Source organism: Sciurus vulgaris, assembly GCF_902686455.1.
Source record: "Sciurus vulgaris genome assembly, chromosome: X".
Lineage (NCBI taxonomy): Eukaryota > Metazoa > Chordata > Mammalia > Rodentia > Sciuridae > Sciurus > Sciurus vulgaris.
In genome coordinates, this window is record NC_136471.1 from 73,723,290 (window position 1) to 73,746,399 (window position 23,110).

Genomic DNA, 23,110 nt, shown 5'->3' on the forward strand with positions numbered 1-23,110 from the left:
GGTATAGGCCAAGGAGTGGGATAGCTGGGTCAAATGGTGGTTCCATTCCAAGTTTTCTAAGGAATCTCCACACTGCTTTCCAGAGTGGCTGCACTAATTTGCCGTCCCACCAGCAATGTATGAGTGTACCTTTATCCCCACATCCTCTCCAACACCTATTGTTGCTTGTATTCTTGATAATCGCATTCTAATTGGGGTGAGATGGAATCTTAGTGTAGTTTTGATTTGCATTTCTCTTATTACTAAAGATGGTGAACATTTTTTCATGTTTGTTGATTGCTTGTACATCTTCTTCTGTGAAGTGTCTGTTCATTTCCTTAGCCCATTTGTTGATTGGGTTATTTGTATTCTTGGTGTAGAGTTTTTTGAGTTCTTTATATATTCTGGAAATTGGTGCTCTATCTGAAGTCTGAGTGGCAAAGATATTCTCCCACTCTGTAGGCTCTCTCTTCGCATTGCTGATAGTTTCCTTTGCTGAGAGAAAGCTATTTAGTTTGAATCTATCCCAGTTGTTGATTCTTGCTTTTATTTCTTGTGCTATGGGGGGTCCTGTTAAGGAAGTCTGATCCTAAGCCAACAAGGTGAAGATTTGGACCTACTTTTTCTTCTATAAGATGCAGGGTCTCTGGTCGATTTCAAGGTCCTTGATCCATTGTGAGTTGAGTTTTGTGCAGGGTGAGAGATAGGGGTTTAGTTTCATTCTGTTGCATATGGATTTCCAGTTTTCCCAGCACCATTTGTTGAAGAGGCTATCTTTTCTCCATTGCATATTTTTGGCCTCTTTGTCTAGTATGAGAAAATTGTATTTATTTGGGTTTGTGTCTGTGTCTTCTATTCTGTACCATTGATCTACCTGTCTATTTTGGTGCCAATACCATGCTGTTTTTGTTACTATTGCTTTGTAGTATAGTTGAAGTTAGTATTCATTCTTGTATGAAGAATGTACACAAGGATTCCAGTTTCTTGACAGCCTCTTGTATGACTGACTCACTTCATTTGCCATGTAATATCTGCAAAGTTTATTTATGTTTTTGCAAATATCAAGATATTCCTCTTTTTTAAGGCTGAATAATGTTTCCATTTTGTGTGTGTGTGTGTGTATGTGTATCACTTTTTCTTTATCCATTAATGACTACATAGTTTGTTATCTATATTTTGGCTAGTGTGAATAATAATACAATAAACATGGCAACGCAAATGTTTCTTTGAGATCCTGGTTTCTCTTCCATTGTATGTCTATCTAGAATTGAGATTGCTGAACCATTTCATAGGGTTGTTCTACTTTTAAGTTTTTGAGAAAATTCCATACTGTTTTCTGTACTGGGTGTACCATTTTACCATCCCACCAACAGTGTACAAGGATACCAATTTCTTGGCAGCCTCTCCAATACTTGTTTTATGTTTTTTTGTCATTGGAAGAAGTTATAAATTTATTTTTAGTTGACAAATGAAATTTATGTATTTCTGTGTACAATAGGATATTTTGAAGTATACATTGTGGAATGAGTAACTCTAGCTAGTTGACATGCATTAGCTCACATATTCACCCTATTTGTTTTGAGAACACATGATATCCACTCTCAGCATTTTTCAAGAATCAATACATTATTATTATTATTATTACTATTATTATTATGTGGTTCTGGGGATTGAACCCAGGGCCTTGTGCTTGCAAGGCAAGCACTCTATCAACTGAGCTATATCCCCAGCCCACAGTATGTTATTAACTATTGTCACCAAGTCATACAATAGATCTCTTGAACTTATTCTTCTTGTCTAACTGAAAATTTTTAACCTTTGACCAACATTTTCCTGAAACTCCCTGCCCCTATCTCAGACCCTGGTATCCACCACTTTAACTCACTATTTCAGTGGGATCCAATTTTTAGATTTTACATGAGTGAGACCATACAGTTCTTAGATACATTTATTTTTTTCTGTTGTTCTTATATTGATTCATTTATTTGTGCTCTGATCTTTATTATTTCTTTCCTTCTACCAGTAATGGGTTTAGTTTTTTTCTTGTTTTTCAAGTTCTAGAGGCATAATTTTAGTTTCTTTTTTTTTCATGTTTTGTTTGTTAAATTTTTTGCAATTATAGATGGATGCAATGCCTTTATTTTATGTGTTTATTTATATGTGGTGCTGAGGATCAAACCCAGTGCCTCGTCCGTGGGAGACAAGCACTCTACCACTGAACCAGAACCCTAGCCCCTTAAGTTCTTTTTTGAAATCTTTGTTCCTTTTTGATTGCTACAAACTACCCTATTAGTTCTATTTTACTGTTTCCTGTAGGATTTGGTATGTTTCCATTTTCATTGTCTCAAGAAATTTTTATTTATTTTCTGATTTCTTCATTGATCAATTGGTTGTTCAGTTTCCACACATTTGTGAATATTCCACAGATCTTGTTATTAATATCTAGTTTTATACCATAATTGCCAAAAAAGATAATAGTATATGATTTCAATCTTCTTAAATTTGTTAAGACTTTGTAGCCTAACATATGATCTATCTTGGAGAATGTTCAATATAGTGATGAGAAGAATATATCTATTCTGTAGCTGTCGTGACCATTATTAGATAAAATAAGGGTTACTTGAATGAGACAGCTAATTTAACAGGAGAGTAGAGTGTCTTGTGTAGATATGCTGGAGAAAGGTTGATTCACCTCTTAAATGGAACAGATGGGATAGCAGAAGATTTCTTCATGGTACTCAGAGGGCATATGATAAAAGTTTGTGAATTGTTTATTTCTGGAATTTTACATTTACTATTTTTAGACCACAGCTGACTGCAGATAACTGGAATTGCAGAAAGTAAAACTATAGATAAGGAAGGACTGCTATACCAAATACTTTCTCTTCACAATCAGCACATTGTGAACCTGTGTGATATTCTGTGAACTGATAAGATTACCAAGCTCTCTGTGGATCCAAATTATGGTAAAAATTACAAAATGATGAGAGTGTACTATAGTCTCCACTATGTGAAAATAGTTTAAGAACCACATGACTAATTAATCATTGATACTGTTGCCTGCTGCTGCAACTTCTCTTGAGTGAGTCTGAGCAAAGGGAGGAAACAGAATTCACTGTGCTTCCCAGTCTGTGTCCTCCCTACCAAATTTGAAAATTTAAGTACAGTCCCAGAAGTTAACACATAACCATGCCCCATTTGATGCTAACAGATTAACTTGGCTCTAGAGATTCCATGAATCTGTAACAAACAACCTATGATAATTCTGAGTTCAAAATATCCACATCTTTTTTCTAAACTTTTTTTTAGTTGTTGATGGACCTTTATTATTTATTTATTTATATGCAGTACTAAGAATTGAACCCAGTGCCTCACACATGCTAGGCAAGTGCTCTACCACTGAGCTGCAACGCAACTCCAGTCCCCACATATCCACATCTTAATCATTGATGCTGATGCATTTTAGCTATTGGAGAAACCTAAGAATTGAAAATTGATTCTGGCGAACAAGATCAATAAATACAGACTCATTTCAAAGTCAACCCAATAAACTAAAAGTGCTCTATGATAATACCAAGAAGTATTAAAGAAAGAATAGCAACTTGGAAGGAATCTAGAAAAAGCAGTATTAAAAATGACAGTATTTAAATGTTATAACACATTTTTAAGAGCCAGGTATAATATTAAGGTGTTCAAATATATTATCTCATTTAGTCCTTAAAACAGCAGTATACACATTATATAAATAATGTAACCGAGGTTTAAGTTAAATTGCTGAAAATCACAGAAGGAATAGCAGTTAAATCTGACTATTATCAGAGCCCCTACACTTACCTGCTTTGCTTCTTTGACCTAGTGGCAATGAATTTGGTGCATGTACTTAGTGCCAGTTATATAATAAAGGGTGTACATGATAACTTCATTTCATATATGCTAATGACCCAATGTAAGAAGGAATGAATGTGCCTATCCTAAAGGACTTCCTAATCCTATAGGACTTTTTGTTTCTTTTTTTATTAATGTCTGTACATCTTATAAATGTATGTTATTTATTTTTTGTGTGATGCTGAAGATTGAACCCAGTGCCTCATACATGCTAGGCAAGTGCTCTACCACTGAGCCACAACCTCAGCCCAACTTTTTTTCTTTTTGTGGTACTGGGGACTGAATCCAGAGGCACTCCACCACTGAGCTACACCCCTAGGTCCCCATCTACTTTTCTTTTTTTTTTGAGACAGGGTCTCTCAAGTTTCCCAGGCTGACCTTGAATTTGTAACCCTCTTGCTGACTCTGTAGTCACTGGGATTACAGGCTAGTACCACCATGCCTGACTCTAATCCTAAGGGAATTTGACATCACCTGCAATTGCCAAATTTATTGTGTCCTGGTTCACTCATGCTTAGATTATTGCTTTTATTTCTGCCTATCAGACTATAACAGAAATTTAGGAGAAATGAAATTTGAGCACAGAAGAGACATGATAATGAGAGTATGAAAAAAATTCCAACAAGAAACACTGTGGACTTGGTGGCACTTGCCTGTAATCCCAATGACTGGGGAGAATGAGGCGGGAGGATCACACGTTTGAGGCCAGCCTTAGCACTTTAGAGAGACCCTCAGCAACTTAAAGGAATCTGGGGGGGGGTAGGGAAGAATGAAGGAACTTTGGATTGTACAGAGGGGAGTGTGGGGAGGGGTGGGGTGGTGGGGACATAGATTGAGACAGCCATTATTACCCTATATATATATATATATATATATATATATATATATATATATATGATTACGCAAACCCCCTATGACTCTGCACCATGTACAGTCAGAGGAATGAGAAGTTATGTTCCATTTGTGTACAATGTGTCAGAATGCGTTCTACTGTCATGTATAACTAATTAGAACAAATAAAAAATAAAAAAAGATTCCATCTCAAAATAAAAGATAAAACGGACTGGGGGTGTTTTTTTCATATTAAAGCCAGACCATTGGCATTCTTCCACTGACCTGCGTGCCTGGGCCTTTTAATTGTATTTTGAGATAGGTTCTCACTAAGTGACCCAGGCTGGCCTTGAACTTTTGAATACTGTCTTAGCCTTCTGGGTCATTGTCATTACACATGTGTACCACTGTGCCTGGCCAAGATGATTTATTTTTTCTTACTGTTAGCACCTTATTTTTACTTGCTATTGTGTGCTTATTTGTATATTGTATTAAGAATAGTGACTTAGGCATAGAAGTAAGGCTAGTGACCTTGGGCAGTTTCATGTGTTCATATATGTTTTATTTAAAATTTAAGGAATAACTGAGAATATAAATAAGACAGTAGTAAAGATTGCAAAGAAAAAAAGGTGAAAAACTCTGGAAATAGTGCTGTGTTCACTGACGGTATTTTTATGGGCATCTTAACGTATCCCTTCATCCTTTTATATATTCTGGGTTTTGGGTATTACCTCTTAGGGTAAGTATTTTTGTATTCATTAAATTCTATTAGTCACTGTGCCTTAAGTTCCCCTGGGGGATGACGTGTGGGCTAAGCTTTTGTTGAAGATAGACTTCCTAATTTTCCCCTCAGTAGTTCTGAATGCAAATTATTTTCTTTCCTTATTGTATTTAGCAAATAAGTGTTTTTTTTTTTTTTTTTTTTTTTGGTGCTGGGGATTGAACCCAGGGTCTTGTGCTTACAAGGCAAGCACTCTACTGACTGAGCTATCTCCCCAGCCCCAATAAGTGTCTTTCTGAGTCCTAGTTTCCTGTAATAAACTTCTCATGAGGTTTAAATCAGTTCAATATATTTAAGATAACATGTTAAAATGTGTTAAGGTTATATAAGTAAACCTAAGCATTTGGACCCACCAAGAAATTTTTTGGGAGAGTATTGGGGATTGGACTCAGAGCCTTGTGCATGATAGGCAAAGGGCATAAAAATTTTATAGACAATTAGACTTACATAGTTAATACTTGAAACCTTTGGAAAGGATTTCCTATACTTATACGTAAATAAGGGCATACACTAGGATATTTTCAACATGTCAGTGAGTAGTAAATTTACACTTGTAAATAAAAGAGGTGTGGATTCTGCTGGATTATTGAAAAGTTGATTGTTAAATACTAATTAAGTTATAAATGAGGTTATTGGTACTTACAAATTAATGAATTCTTTGTGTGTGTGTGTGTTACCGGTGATTGAACCTAGGGGCATTTAATCACTGAGCAACATCCCCAGCCTTTTTAACAGTCTGAGACAGGGTCTCACTATGTTACTTAGGACCCTTGCTAAATTGCTTAGACTAGATTTAAAATTGTGATCTCCTGCTTCAGCCTCCTGAGTTGCTGGGATTATAGGCCTGTGCCACTGTGCCTGGCTGTTCTACCAGACTTTTAATGAAGCACAATTTTTCTCAGATTATTTATTCCACGAAATTGAAAGGGAGGGAACACTCCCAAATACATTCTATGAGGCCAGTATAACCCCTACAAACTTACCTTGCTTTTGCTGAGGCTCTCTTTGAACTTGTGATCCTCCTGTTTTAGCCTCCCAAGCCACTGAGATTACAGGTTGTGTGCCACCATGCTTGGCCTCCATATAGATCTTGAAACACTAGTCAGAGCAATCAGACAAGAGAAGGAAATTAAAGGGATATATATAGGAAAAGAAGTCAAATTATCTCTGTTTGCTGATGACAGGATCCTATATCTGCAACACCTAAAAAAAAATCTGCCAAAAGACTTCTAGAGCTGATAAATGAATTCAGCAAAGTAGCAGGATACAAAATCAACACTTGTGTCAATAGTTTTTCTACACTCCAATAGTGATTCTGCTAAGAAACAAACCAGGAAAACCATCCCATTCACAGTAACCTAAAACAAAACAAAACTTGGGCATTAATTTGCATGGAAAACCGAAACAGGAGGACTGCAATTTAAGGGTAGTTTCAGCAATTTATCAAGGCCCTAAGCAACTTAGACTCTGTCTCAACATAAAAGCTAAAAAGGGTTGGGAATATAGCCCAGTGGCTAATTGCCCTGGGCTAAATCCCGAGTATCACAAGCCCCACCAGATGAGGGAAAGGATGATCAGTAAAGTAGATGAAGTAGAATAGGGGGAGGGAAGAGAAGAGAGAGGGGAATGGGGACTGAAATAAAAAAAAAACTTACTGTGAGGGAATTAGAATTACATAATACTATATTTTTGTTTTACTTTGTCAGTGTTTTACTTCGGTTTATATTTTAGTATTGATTTTTAGTATATATTTCATATAAAGTAGACAAACATGTAATAATGAATCAAAAGATGATCCTAATTAAGTCAATAGTTGGAAATAGTTGCATGTAAAATGTTTATGATAGAAATAATTGAACAAGGTAATGAAAAATAAAAGACATTGTAGAGATTTACTTATTAAACTGAGTTTCTTTATTTGACAAATAATTCCTGTCCAAAGGGAGAGTGGAATTTTTATTAAACCATTTTACATATCTGTTTACAGTTGACACTGTTCATAACTTATTCCACCATTTCTTTCTCATCTTTCTATTTTACTCATTGGGCTTTCCTTCCCATCATTTCCTGGTTTGAACCAATGCACCATGTGTAAATTTGCAGACTGAGTTTTTTCTTTTTTTGCCATTATGTGTAGTTTCTTTAAATTTCTCTCCCAGTTGACAGAAGACTGTTGTTTTTAAAGTATTGTCAGTTATTGTGATTTGGGACTTGTTGTCAAAGTGATAATACAATCTGACTTTTCATTGCTACTCTACTTTATGTACTTAGCAAAATTTTTACTCTGCACCAGATACTTTCTTCATAACAGCTGCTGAATCGTAGCCATAGTGAGATGGGCAAGTGATATGGGGAGCTGTACTTTGTTTCGGCAGTGGGGTGCATGGCTGTGAGTTACATGTGGCCATACCTTGTGTGATCCCTGCTATTCTCCATTTTCACCCAGATCAGGAGGTTAAAACCAGCTCTACCTGAGCCAAGATGCAATTAAGGGCTTCTGTATGCCTTCTTCTGTAAGCCTGGTCTATTTTAAAAGCAATACATTACTGTAGAAAAAAAATTGCTTGTTTATTTTAGATTTTAGAAACTAACTAGAATGTTGTAGCTAAAGCTCATGTCCCATTTCATTTGTGATTTTTAAATTTTTTCATTGTTTTTATTTTTTGGTACTGGGGATTGAACCCAAGTGTGCTCTACCACTGAGCTCCATCTCTAGTCCTGTTTTTTTTTTTTTTTTTTTTTTGAGACAGGGTCTTGCTAAGTTTTTAGGGCCTCACTGAGTTGCTGAGACTGGCTACAAACTTGTGATCCTCCTGCCTTAAGCTCCCGAGTTGGTGGATTATAGGCATGCATAGTGGTGTCCAGCTACGCCTATTTTCTTTTGCAGTGCTGGGGATCCAACCCAGTGTCTTCCATTTTTTAGGTAGGCAAGCACTCTACATGGAGTTATGCACCCAGCAATTTTAAGTGTACAATTCAGGTACAGAGGGTGCATTGACAGTCTTCTGTAGCCATTACTACTCCATTCCTGAACCCTTCATTAGCACAAACTTTATAGGCATAAACAACTCCCCTTTCCCCTCTCCTCCTGCCAGTCTTGGTAATCTCTGTTTTCTCATTCTATGTAATTTCCCTATTCTAAATATGTCATAAATGCACGTAATTTATTCTTTTGTTATTTCTGGCTTATTTAATTGAGTATAGTGGGTTTTCAGCTATGTTGTGGAGCATGTATCAAAATTTCTTTTGGGGGAATTGTATTCCTTTTATTATATTGTATGTATATGCAACCTTTTATTTATCCATTCATCTGTTGTAGAAGGACAGTTTGGTTGTTCCACCCTTTGAATCTTGTGAATAATGCTTGTTTGAGCTGGGCACAGTGGTACATGCCCATAGTCCTAGTCCCAACTACTTGGGAAACTGAGGAATGAGCATCCTTTGAGCTGGGAAGTTCAAGACTGGCCTGTATGACATAGGGAGACACTGTTTCAAAAAATGTGATGCTGTGAACATTGGCGTGCAGGTATCTTGAGACCTTGATTTCATTTCTTTTGAGTATGTACCCAGAAATGAATTGCTGGATCTTTGAAGAAACTTATTTGGTATCAGCTCTATCATTTGACATTCTTTCCAGGAGTGCACCAGGGTTCCAGTTTTTCTACATCATCACCAATGCTAGTTCCCTCTTTTTTTTTATGGCAGCTTCCTAATAGGTATGAGATAGTAGCTCATTGTGGTTTTGATTTGCATTTCCCTGTTCCCTAGTAATGTAGGGCATCTTTTCTCATGCTTTTTGGCCATTCCTATGTCTTTGGAGAACTGGCTTTTTTTTTTTTCTTGCAGTGCTTGGGATTGAACCCAGGGATTGTGCTTGCAAGGCAGGCACTCTACCAACTGAGCTATATCCACAGCCCCAGAACTGGCTATTTTTGAAATAGGTTGTTTGTTTTGTTGTAGGAGTTCTTTCACTTTTTAAATATTTTTTTTAGTTGTTGATGGATACAGTACTTATATTTCATTTATTTATTTATGTGGTGCTGAGGATTGAACCCAGTGCCCCATGAGTGTGAGGCAAGCATTCTACCACTGAGCCACAATCCTAGCCCCCTTTTTCTTTTTTTTTTTAAATAAATTTTTTGTAGTTGGAGATGAACAGAATGCCTTTATTTTATTTGTTTATTTTTATGTGGTGCTAAGGATCAAACCCAGTGCCTCACACATGGTAGGCAAGTGCTCTGCCTCAGAGCTACAGCCCCGCCCCAAGGAGTTCTTTCTCTATTTTAACCACTAGAACTGTTCAGTCTGTTGAATTTCTGCTTAATATATCAGTTCAACTCTGTTCAACAGAATGTACCCTTTGTAGCTCTTTGATCATTTGAGGCCAACAACAAATGAATACCCAGACTTGGGAGTGCAAATAGTGAATTTAGATAGCACACTGCTGAAAATGTGTAGCCAACTTGTGTATGCAGTGAAATGTACACTTCATATTGCTAAGTCTTGGAATGGCTTCATTGGGCAAGGATATAATCAAATGATCTTTTTTTTCAAAAAAGAAAAGTAACTTACCAGAATCAATATTGTTTTAGTCGGCTTTTTTTTTGCTGTTGTGACTGAATGATCTGACCAGCACAATCATAAAGGAGGAAAGGTTATTTGAGGGCTCACAGTTTCAGAGATCTTAGTCCATAGAAGGCCAGCTCCATTCCTTGGGGCTTGAGGTGAGGCAGAACATCATGGTGGAAGAGCATAGCAGAAGGAAGCAGCTCTCATCATCAGGAAGCAGAAACTCCACTGTCCAGATACAGAATATATACCCTACACCCTACCACTTTAATTAGTCCTACCAGGATTAATTCACTGATTGGGTTAAGACTCTTAAAACCCAATTATTTCTCCTCTCAACCTTCCTGCATTATTTCACATGTGAGCTTTTCGGGGACACCTCACATCCAAATCATAACAACTATAGAATCTGATAAAGCTATGACAGAGACAAATACACTGATGCCCCTATGAAAAGTAAATTGGCAGATTGTTAGCTACCACTGTTTGCAGAGTAAAGGACAAACCAATTTAATATGCATGTGAACTCGAAGACATGGAGATGAGGAACAGTTAGGGAAAAAAAATTCTCAAAGTTGGGTGATCAGTAGTGTTAAAAAGGGATGGGGTTGTAGCTCAGTGGTAGAATGCTTGCCTAGCACTTGCAAGGCACTGGGTTCCATCCTCAGCACCACATAAAAATAAATAAATAAAATATTTATTGTGTCCATCTACATGTAAATATTTAAAAAAAAAAATAGCGCTAAATAGTACCAAGCATTTCCCAAACTATTTCTATTAGTTTGAAGTACTTTACACCAGATCTTCAAATAACAGCATGAGCTCAAAGTTTCTTAAAAGAAGACGCTGTCCTTTATTAAATGTTCCACAGAGCTTGGGAGTTGCATGCTTTGAATTTACTACTAGAAAGTAAAAATTCCACATACATGTACTCTTCACTGATAGACCTGGGGTAGTTTCTGCATGACACATGAAGTCTGGGCATGGGACTTACATATGGATCCTTCGGAACTTTCCCTTTTGTGTGGAACTCTTGCATCTGAGGAAGATGGTCCTGGGCAGTGATCTTTGTAGTAAGAGAGTCTAGTGGAGCTTGATTAGTTATGTATATCCTTCAGGCCCAACAGGAACAATCACAGAGGTGTATCAGACTCTATTCCTGGGTTCTCCTCACCCACCTCCTCCCTGGAGGGATGTTGGATTTCTTTCTATGTTCTTGATATAAAAGCTTTATCATATATATGGTTAGCAGATATTTTTCCCGTTCTGTGGGTTGTCTTTTCATTTTCTTTCCCCCCCCTTTTGGTACTCTACCACTGAGCTACATCTCTAGCCAATTTTTATTGTTTCTTTTGAGACAGGATGTTGCTAATTTCTCCAGGCTGGCCTTGTACTTGGGATTCTCCTGCTTAAGCTTCCAGAGTTGCTGTGATTACAGGTGTGCACCACCATGCCTTCTTGTTTTTTCATTTTATTGACAGTGTTCCTCGATGCACAAAATTTTAAATTTTGATTACTTGTGGTTTTGGTATCATATTTAAGAACTCATCACCAAATCCAGTGACCTGAAGACTTACTTCTTCCTTTTTTTCCTCTAAGAGGTTTAGCGTTTTAATTATTTTTTTAAGTTTTAGTTTGTATTTAATTCTTTCATGGAGTTTGAATTCATTTTTGTATATGGTATCAGGTAGGGATCCAGCTTCATTCTTTTTGTATATTTGTGTGCAGTACTTTTCCTAGCATTATTTGTTGAAGAAGACTCTCGTTCCCCATAAAACGGTCTTCACACCCTTGTTGAAAAGCTGTTGATCATTTATTTGAGGATGTATTTCTGGGGATTCTGTTCTATGTCGTAGATGTATGTGCTTGTCTTTATACCAATATCACACTGTTTTGATTACTTCATTAATATTCTTTGAAATCAGGAAGTATGAGTCCTCAAACTTTGTTCTTTATAAGAATTTTTTGTTTATTTGGGATTCCTTAACCTTCCTTATGAATTCTGGAATTAGTTTTTTTCTATTTCTGCAGAACTGGTATTTTTTTTGGGGGGGGGGCACTGGCTACTGAACCCAGGTATGCTTAACCACAGACACGTCCCCAGCCCTTTTTAATATTTTATTTAGAGACAGGGTCTTGCTGAGTTGCTTAGGGCTTCACTAAGGCTGGCTTTGAACTCACGATCCTCCTGCCTCAGCTTGGAATTGTTTTTTTGATATGGATTACAATTAATCTGTAGATTGCTTCCAGTAACGTTATATATTTAATAGTATTATGTCTTACAATGCATAAACATGGGATATCTTTCCAGTTTGGGTAACCTTTCTTTTTTTCAGCAGTGTTTTATAATTTTCAAATCATTTCTCTCCTTGATTAATTAAGTAAGTTTTTAATTCTTCTTTTTTTAAAATGTTTTCTTGCTCTGTTGCCTCAGGCTCATCTCAGATCTGGTTTTCTCCTGCCTCAGCCTCCTGAGCAACTGGGATTACAGACATGTGCCAACCCATCAGGCGAAGTTTTAATTATTCTTGATGATAATATAACTGCAATTATTTTATTAATTTCCTGTTTGGATTGTTCATTGTTAGTGTACAGCAGTGCAACTAACTTTGGGGAATGGGGGCACTGGGGATTGAACCCAGGAATGTATAACCACTGAGCCACATCTCCAGCCATTTTTAAAAAATTTATTTTATGTTTTATTTTGAGACAGGGTCTCGCTAAGTTGCTAAGGTTGTTCTTGAGCTTGTGATCCTCCTGCCTCAGCTTCATGATTTGCTGGGATTACAGGCATACACCACTGAGCTTGACTTGCAACTGATTTTTGTGATTTTGAGTTAGTATTCTGCAGCTTTGCTGACTTCAACTTCTAACAATTTTTCTGAATCTTAAGGTTTTCTTTATAATCTATTGTTATCTATGAACAGAGGTCATTTTACTCCTTCCTTTCAATTTGGACTGTAATACTATATTTTAAATAGTCACCAAGTGAACAAAATTTTAAAATTATTTGCTCTTAAATTTTCTATAATGAAATAATTTTCATCAGTATACCCATGATCACTTGTCCAACTTTCAGAGATCCTTTGTTTTACTTTACTTTGTCTTCTTGCTATGTCTTAAAGGTAGGAGCCCATCTTTGGAAACACAGATAGATGAATAGGTGGGAATAAAAAGTAGTGTTGTAAGTTGTTGCCATTATGTGAAATGGGGTAAAGGGTATACAGGCGTTCTGTTTATTATGTCCCTTCCTCTCCCTCCCCTCCCCTCCCCTCCCCATCTCTTCCTTTCCCTCCCCTTCCCTTCCCTGTTAAACCCAGGGGCACTTTACCATATCCCCCTCCTTTTGATTTTGTGATAAGGTCTCATTTATTTGCCGAGGTGGCCTCTAACTGTGATTCTCTTACCTCAGTCTGACAAGTTTATGGAATTTAAGGCATGTATCACCAGGCCTGGCCTTTTCTATTATTTCTTAAAACTCCATGCCAATCCATGATTATCTCAAAATGAAAAGCTTAATTTTTTAGAAAGCACTATGTACATATAGTTCCTTAACAGTAATAGTGTACTTGTGTCCAAAAGAGGTTAAAACAGTGAATAATTTTTGAATTCCACAATTATGGGAAAAATATGGAGTAGTGAAAGGGAAAAGAACATGGCCTGTGATTTAAAAAGTGATGCTACAATCTAAAATTTGTCTGAAACCCAAGTCATTTATGAGTTCATTAGCTCACATTAGAAATTCAGATTTTTTTTGGTAACAGGGATTGAAACTAGGGATACTTAACCATTGAGCTTCATCCCCAACCCTTTAAAAATATATTTTTTAATTTGTTTGTCCTTTTTAGTTCTACCTGACTGTAGAATGTATGTTGACATATCATACATACTTGGAGTATAACAGCATTCTTGTGGTTGTACATGATATGGAGTTATACTGCTCATCCATATATAAACATAGAAAAGTTCTGATTCATTCTACTGTCTTTCCCATTCCTATCCCTGCTCCCTTCCCCCCACTCCACTCCCTGCAATCTGGTGAAACTCCCTCCCAACGACAGGGTGTCACTGAGTTGCTTAGGGTTTCACTAAGTTGCTAAGACTGGCTTTGAACTTAGGATCCTCCTGCCTCATTCTCCCAAGATGCTGGGATTACAGGTGTATGACACCACTCCCAGGTCAACTGGGCAATTTAGTGATAACCTGTCTCAAAAATAAAATCATCTGAAGTGCTGGTGGTGTAGCTCAGTGGTAAAGTGCACCTTGGTTTAATTTCTAGTGATACACACACAACAGCAACAAGCCAGGCATGGTGGTGCATGCCTGTAATCAAAGTGGCTCAGCAGGTGCGGCAGGAGGATCATGAGTGCAAAGTCATCCTCAGCAACTTAGCGAGGCCCTAGGCAGGTTGGTGAGACCCTACAAAATACAAAAATAGGCTGGAGATATGGCTCAGTGGTTAAGCGCCCTGGGGTTCAATCCCCAATACCAAAAGCAAAACAAAATAAAAGCAAACAAACAAACAACAAAACACCAACACTACAACAAAACAAGAACACTACACTTGGTCTGGTATTTTTGAAATACCAATTTCAATAGGACATACACATTTCTAAAGGACCATCTCTAAAATGTGATTCTAGAAATTAGATTTCTGAAATCTGTATCAGAACCTGTATATGCGAATGGATGTTTTCATTTTAATTAGTTATGCTGGAAGGCCATACAGATACCAATCATGGTGTCCTTCCTGAGGACATTTAGATCAAAGTCTGCAGTTTATCAAGGTTGACAGTTGGGCAAAAACTTTGGTTCTTCTTTAAGTGGTTGTGCCTCATACTAACTTTCCCAATGTAACCTGGGTGATATTTGTTAAAGTCAGTTCTGTGGTGATGCATGTCACCAACATTACTCCGGACTCCTGGGTGCTTCTAGTGCTTGTTGAGGTGGCTGTAGCCATGGCTCACGTGGTCCCTGTTTCTGGCTTTCTCAGTCCGAACTGCATGTTAGTAGCTGAGACAAAAAAGTCTGAAGACATTTTGAGAACTCTCCTTTCGTAAACAGTTTAGAAGTTGTTTAAGAAAAAATTGTTTGGGAATACTTCAGATTTTGGATATAACTAGTTTTACCCAATTTGATCATTTAGCATTATTCACTATATGTGACTCAAAGATGTATTTGACTATTTCCAAAGATCATATTCATCCTTAAAATGTGAGTCTTTTTGAAGTCAACAGGCAACCTTATTTATGTATCAATTTTTTATTTTATCTGTGTACTTCTAGCTAGTCACATAGTTTATAATTGATGAGTATTCCTTATACAAAATTCTTGGGACCAGAAGTGTTGCACATTTTTAGTGTTTTTTCTTTTTTTAGATTGTGGAATATTGTGTAGACTTTACAGGTTGAACATCTTCAATTCAAAAGGCTGAAATCTTGAAATGCTTCAAAATCTGATTTTTTGAGCAGCTGTCTTGGGTTTTTGGATTAGTGATATTCAAGCAATAATATCACACAAACATATTTATGCCTTAAAGTGCTGTCCTTCAGAGAGAAAAATAATTCTACTGATTCTGTAGACATTTGCTTTTATTTTTGTGGTGTGATGATACTTTTGATCCATTACACTGATTTATCCATATTCATGCTCCCACCTTTTTTGTGGTATTGGAGATTGAACTCATGAGCAAACTACCACTGAGTTACCTCCCAGCCTTTAATTTTTTTTTTCAATTTAGAGACAAGGTCTCACTTAGTTGCTGCAGCTTTCCTCAAACTTTGTCCTTCTCCCTCGTCCTCCCTACTTATTGGGTTTTCAAGCATGCATCACTGGGCCTGGTTTTTCTATAACCTTTACCTTGGTTACTCACTGAATGTGAATTTATGCAATAGCTGACTTTTGTGGTTAAATCATTGTAATATCTGGGACTTGAGTGGGGAGATCATAATTCTACAGTTTTGCTATACTGCTTTCATTTTTAGAGAACCATTTTCTTTGGTGATTCAATGGTGGGATAAGATATAGGATAACATTCATTACTATTTTGAATTTTGGTTCAAAGAATTTTGTGTGCTGTGGAACCTGAGCATCTTTCCCTCAGATTTCATTTTCTAACAACATGATTAAGGACACTGACCTAACTGTAATACTTTTTTGTACATCTCTTTTCCAAAAGAAGGGTGTTGGCAAAAAGTATACTTATTATATAGGCAAACTTAATTTCATACTTTCTGAAACAATCTTCTCTACCAAAAGAAAACAACCAAATACCCCATCCAGAACTCAACTTGCAGGATGTCTGCTACATTTTCTTTTTTTCCCCCCTATATATCTTGGATTATTGCTAACTAAACACACAAAAATCATGCAGTGAGGCCACTGACCTAGGTGTCTCACTGTGCTGCTGCTGCTTGAGTGCAGTTGGCGCCTGTACGGAAAGACCTGACTTAGCTGCAGCCTCATTCACAGTATTTGAATTTGTATTCTTTTGATTACTCATGAAGTTTAAGTGCTTCCTCCTTTAATAGTTCTACTATATAATAAATGTTTATTCCTGTAGTTTTGTAAATTTTCAAACTAGTTTCCTTTTAAATTGGTTGTGGATTTTTTTCAGAGGTGCCTATGAAGTTTTTGTTTTTAATTTAGTTAAATCGGTATGCATTTTTTTGAATATCTATCTGGATTTTAGGGTCACTTTTATGGAGATGTAGCATAAAAGTCATCATTTTAACCATTTAATAGTGTACAGTTCAGTGTTTAAGTAAATTCACAATGTTTTGCAACTATTTCTACTACCCTAATTCTAAAATATTTTACCACCCTAAAAATGATATTATTTCCCAATTCTCCCTCTTCCTGTCCCTAGCCACTACTGATGCACTTTTTGCCTTTGTGAACTTTGACTGTTCTGGACAGTTCATAGATATAAGTGGAATAATATTTGAAATGTTATATCTGCCTTTTTTAGCAGATTGTTTTCAATGACCACGCATGTTTTAGCAAGTATCAATATTCAGTATTTCATTCCTTCTTACTGGGGTGTAAATTCCATTGACAATACCTCATTTAGTTTATTCACTTAATAATTGCTTCCTACTTTCCTGCTGTTAAGAAAAATGCTGCTATGAACAGTTTTTGTAAAATTTTTATTTCCATCTGTGAGCATGTTTTTATTTTATTTCTTTTGGGTATATATGTAGAAGTAGAATTGCTGGGTCATTTTCATTACTCTATTTGACTTTTTTTTTTTTTTTTGCAGTTCCTAGATATCAGAACTAAGGTTGGCAAGCATTTTAACAGTTTAAATTTTTGCATGAGTTCCAAAATGTTTTTCATAGTGTCTACCATTTTACAGTCTTACCAGCAACATACATGGCTATTGAGTGTAAAATGGTTCGAATGATCTTGAATGTTTTTATGTGCTTATTGGCCATTTGTTATGTTTTCTTTGGAAAAATGTATATCTAAGTTATTTGCCCATTTTAATTAAATTAATTAATTTGCAGTACATGTGATTGAACCCAGCAGTGCTTTACCACTGAGCTACATCTCTAGCACTGTTTATTTTTTGAGACAGGGTCTTGTTAAGTGCCAAGACTGGCCTCAAACTTGCAATCCTCCTGCTTCAGCCTCCTAGTTATTTGGGATTACAGGCTTGTGCCACCTCACCCAGCATCTTTGCCCATTTTTAATTTGAGTTTTTTAAGAATTTAATTGAGAGAATTTCTTATGTATGCTGGATACTAGACCCTTTTGAGCTATTTGGTTGAACAATGGTTTTCTCCTATTGTGGGTTGTCTTCACTTTTTTTGATAGTGTCCTTTAACATAGAAAAGTTTTGAATTTTGATGGAGTCATATTTTTCTTTTTCCTGTTGTGTTTAAGTTTAGAAAATCTTATTTTACTAAAAATGGTTGATTTATTTTCTGCATTTAATCTTTGAATTCTTTGTAACTTGTTGGATTATTGTATAATTTGTTTATGCTATAAAATTTGTTATATAAATGTTGCCTTGAAAGTCTAAACTCTTCCAACTCCTGTTTTATCTGTCAGTCAGATATGCAATTATACTGTGCCAAGCAGAAGATAGTATAATTATAAAAACACTGCATAGATCTTCAAGATAGTTAATATTCAGTAAATTCATTTGCTAAATTACTGATACTTTTAGTGTAAGAAAAAAAGTCTTGCTTCCCTTGTTTTGGATGTTGCTGTGTTTAAATCCTTCTTGAAAAGTTGTTTTGGTTTCTAAGACTTATCTATATATAGCCTGTGTACATGAGAGAAAATAATAATGACTAAAATGTTTAATGATAATACAATAAGATTCGTAAAATTGCACACTATTAATAGAGAAAAAAGATGGATAGTTAAAATTAAAATTAAAAAATGTCCCCAATTTATCATTTGGTTCTTCTTTTTGTTTTTTAAAATTATTTAATTTAATTAATTAATTAATTAATTAATTTTTTGCGGCACTGGGGATTGAACCCAGGGCCTTGTGCTTGCAAGGCAAGCACTCTACCATTTCGTTCTATTTAAAAAACTCTTATCATAGAGAAGTTTATTTTTTTTCAAAAATGAGGTTAAGGGTAGTATTTTGTGATCCATTTAAAATGATTTCACATAAAGTATAACTAATTTTGTTGAAACACATCAGTAATAGCACACTTAAAATTCTCAACATTTGAAATGGTTTAGTGAGTAATATCAGCACTTTCCTTATGATATTTAGATCCTGGGTAAGGGTACAATTAGGTTGTATTACTAGTATCCTTAGTGATATAAAATTCAGTTCCCTAATTTTTTATTTTGAGTATATATACTCACAGAATATTTACAGTATAGATAGGTTTTTAGTTTGTTAGAGATTTATTTTTAAATACATGGCAGGCTAATTAAGGAAATTCATTCTTTAAATTTTTGTTTCAATAGTGAAAGCAAGTTGAATACTTTGGTGCAGAAGCTTCATGACTTCCTGGCACACTCATCAGAAGAATCTGAAGAAACAAGTTCTCCTCCACGACTTGTGATGAACCAAAGTATAGGTAAATTGAAAAAGAATCTACTTTTTTTGTAGACTTTTCAAAAATTTTTATTTGGAGGATACAGTTATTAAAAGAATTTCAGTTTATGAGCTGGGTTTTTTGGCACACACCTGTAATCCCAGTGGCTCAGGAGGCTGAGGCAGGAGGATTGAGATTACAAAGCCAACCTCAGCAATTTAGTGACACCCTAAGAAACGTGGTGAAACTCTGTGTCTAAATAAAAAATATAAAAACAACTGGGGATGGGCTCAGTGGTTTAGTGGAACAAAAAAAAAAAATCAATTTGTGGAAAATGAGATTAGCAAGCTTTTTAGGAGCCCCTCCTGTGTATTTGCACATGAGATTTTTATTTTGGTAATTAAAAATGTAAATTTGTATGGTATTGTAGGAATTTGGGGGAAGGAAGCACTTAATATAGTTTTATGTATAATTAGAAGAAGTGGGAATAATATAGAAATATTTATCATAGTAGTTACTCATATTAGGAGTTAAAATTTTATATTGTTTGAGAACATCTCTGAGTGGATTCAGTGAGTATTTTTTTATAAAACTACTTAAGCCCTCCTCTATACCTCCATTTCTCCTTATAAAAAAGAAAGAAAAATCCCCCATAATGTGATGATTACTGGTTTTACATAGCTACACTTGGGCAGGGGTTGGGAGTGGGGGTTTGGAAGTGGGAGAGAAAGAAAAGTTATATAGAAAAAATAAAAATCACAGTGAAGTTCAACCATATTTATAATTAACGTTCCAGAAGGAGAGAAGAATGAGAATCCTAACCAGGATAAGTATGAAGAAAACTGTGTTTAATCATATCATGTGAAACTCCTAAACAGGAAAACCAAGAAAGTATTTTAATTAGCTAGAGAAAAAGTGACATTATTTTCAAAGGAACAACAGTAATATCAATGACTTACTTAGCTGCAGAAATGAGAAAATAAATGACAATGAGATAATTTCTTTAAAGTGCCAAATGAAAATATTTGCCAGTGTATAATTCTATATTCAGCAAAAACATCCTTTAAAAATGAAGGGTGGAATAAAGATATCTCCGGACAAACAGAAAGTGAGAGCTTGATGTTAACAGACCTACACTAGAGGAAATACCTCTATTCTAGAAGAAAGGGTTTTCTGAAATAAGAAGGAAAATAATTTGAAATAGTAACACCAAAATATAGGACATAGTGAATAATAAAGGGAAAAGTAAGTATGTGAGTAAAACTTAATTTAGACTGTTACCTAATCTATTGTCCCTATTTTTTTCATCATTTGTCCCAATGATGTTCATAGGTAAGGTTTTTTGCCTTTATGTCCAGGATCCAGTTCAAAATTGTGCATTTCTTATAAACGATATGTGTCTATGTTCTTTTAAAAACCAAAACAGTTTCTCTGTCTTTCAGGACAATGACTTCTTCCTTTTTGTGGTCCTGGGGATTGAACCTAGGGATGCTCTATGACTGAGCTTCATTCCCAATCCTTGTTATTTGTTATTTTGAGATAGGATCTCACTAAGTTGTCAAAGTTGACGTCCTTCCTTAGCTGCTGCATGGATTGGATTGTAGGGCCACACCACTGTGCCCAGTGGATGAGAAATTTTTGACATGTGCAGATTTAATACTTTGTTGAATGGCCCTGCTTAGTTATGATTAAATTAAGGGTATATATTTTTGGCAAGAATACTATGTAAAGTGATATTGTGGTCTTCTGCTAACAGTTGGAAAAAAATTTTTTTTCGCTTTTAAGAATGCATGGATTAGATTAAGACCCATGACCCCTCCCCTGGTTCTTTTGTTACTGTCATATTGAAAGTCATCCATGTCAGGTTACATAACACAATCATGGTAATGGTATCAAGTTTTTAGTTTCTGAGAATTGGGTGTATAGAATCTTGTTTTGATTTGTTTCGTTTCGCTTTTTTGGTACAGAGATTGAACCCAGGGGTGCTTAACCATGGAACCACATCCCCGGCCCTTTTGAATATTTCATTTAGAGACAGGGACTCGCTAAGTTGCTTAGGACCTTGCTAAGTTGCTGAGGCTGACTTTGAACTCATGATCCTCCTACATCAACCTCCCAGGCTACTGGCTTTATAGGTGTGGACCACCATGCCTGGTGGATTTATAGAATCTTATTAGCCATTCCCAGAAATTCTGTGTATGACAATATCCATTCCTGATACCTGGCTGAATGATTTGTTCTTCCCTTCTTCCCTCCCTTCAGTTGCTCATTTTTATTTGTTTTTTGCAAGTCATATTTCATTTTATCTTTTTCCTCCCTCTGGCTGAACATGGTGCAGAGTCACACTGTACTGTAATCATACATGTATATAGAGGAATAATTTCCATCTCATTCCATCCTCCTCATTGCCACACTCTCTTCTCTCCCCTCACTCCCCTCTGCATAATCCAAAGTTCCTTCATTCCTCCCACCTCCATTACGGATTAGCATCCCTTATCAAAGAAAACATTTGGCCTTTGGTTTTCTGGGTTTGGCTTAGCATGATGTTTCCAGTTCCTTTCATTTACCTGCAAATGCCATAATTTAATTCTTCTTTAAAGCTGAGTAATATTCCATTGTGTATATGTACCACATTTTCTTTATCCATTCATCTGTTGAAGGGCATCTGGATTGGTTCCATAGTTCAGCTACTGTGATTTGAGCTGCTATAAACATTGAGGTGACTGCGTCACTGTAATATGCTGATTTTAAGTTCTTTGTGTATAAACTGAAGATTGGGATAGCTGGTCAAATGGTGGTTCCATTCCTAATTTTCTGAGGAATCTCCACAATGCTTTCCAGAGTGTTTGCACCAATTTGCAGTCCCACCAGCAATGTATGAGCGTACCTTTCCCCCCTCATCCTTGCCAAAATTTATTATTGCTTGTATTCTTGATAATTGCCATTCTGACTGGAGTAAGATGAAATCTTAGAGTAGTTTTGATTTGCATTTCTCTAATCACTAGAGATGATGAACATTTTTTCGTATGTTGATCGATTGTATTTCTTCCTTGAAGTGTCTGTCTAGTTCTTTAACCCATTTATTGATCGAGTTATTTGTTGTTTTTGTGTAAAGTTTTTTGAGTTCTTTATATATCCTGGAGATTAGTGCTCTGAGGTGCGTGCGGTAAAGATTTTCTCTCCATTCTGTAGACTCTGTCTTCCCGTTGTTGATTGTTTCCTTTGCTGGAAAGAAGCTTTTTAGTTTGAATCTATCCTGTTTATTGATTCTTGATTTTACTTCTTGGGCTTTAGGAGTCTGGTTAAGGAAGTCAGGTCCTAAGCTGGCATGGTGGAGATTTGGGCCACTTTTTATCCATTAGTTGCAAGGTCTCTGTTCTAGTGCCTAAGTCCATTTGAGTTGACTTTCGTGCAGGGTGAGGGAGGGATAGAGGTTTAATTTTATTTTGCTCCATATATATTTCCAGTTTTCCCAGTACCATTTGTTGAAGAGGCTAACTTTTCTTCAATGTATGTTTTTGGTGCATTTGCCTAGTATGAGGTAACTATTTATGTGGGTTTCTCTTGGTGTCTTCTATTTTGGACCATTGGTCTACCTGTCTATTTTGGTGCCAATACCATGCCATTTTTGTTACTATGGCTCTGTAGTATAATTTAAGTCTAGTGTTGTTGATGCCTCCTGCTTCACCTTTTTTTTTTTTTTTTGGTGGTGCTGGGGATCGGACCCAGGGCCTTGTGCTTGCAAGACAAGCACTCTACTAACTGAGTTATCTCCCCAGCCCCCCTGCTTCACTTTTCTTGCTAAGGATTACTTTGGTTATTCTGGGCCTCTATTTTTTCAAATGAATTTCATGATTGCTTTTTCTAGTTCTGTGAAGAATGACAATAGGAATTACATTAAATTGTATAACAGTTTTGGTAGTATGGCTATTTTGACAATGTTAATTCTGCCTATCCAAGAACATGGGAGATCTTTCCATCTTCTAAGTTCTTCAATTTCTTTCTTTAGTGTTCTGTAGTTTTCATTGTACAGGTCTCTCACCTCTTTAGGTGGGTT

At 36.1% G+C, this 23,110-nt stretch overlaps 1 protein-coding gene across 11 annotated transcripts in view; it reads left to right on the plus strand.

The window, feature by feature from the left end:
* ATRX (ATRX chromatin remodeler) overlaps positions 1-23,110 on the plus strand; it is a 236,556-nt gene that overhangs the window by 36,274 nt on the left and 177,172 nt on the right. For all 11 annotated transcript variants that reach the window (XM_079123003.1, XM_079123002.1, XM_079123004.1 and 8 more), the window contains one exon: positions 18,983-19,095. In XM_079123003.1, the coding sequence (XP_078979129.1) occupies positions 19,080-19,095 (16 nt within the window). In that variant the 5' untranslated portion in view covers positions 18,983-19,079. The remainder of the gene's footprint in view (positions 1-18,982; positions 19,096-23,110) is intronic.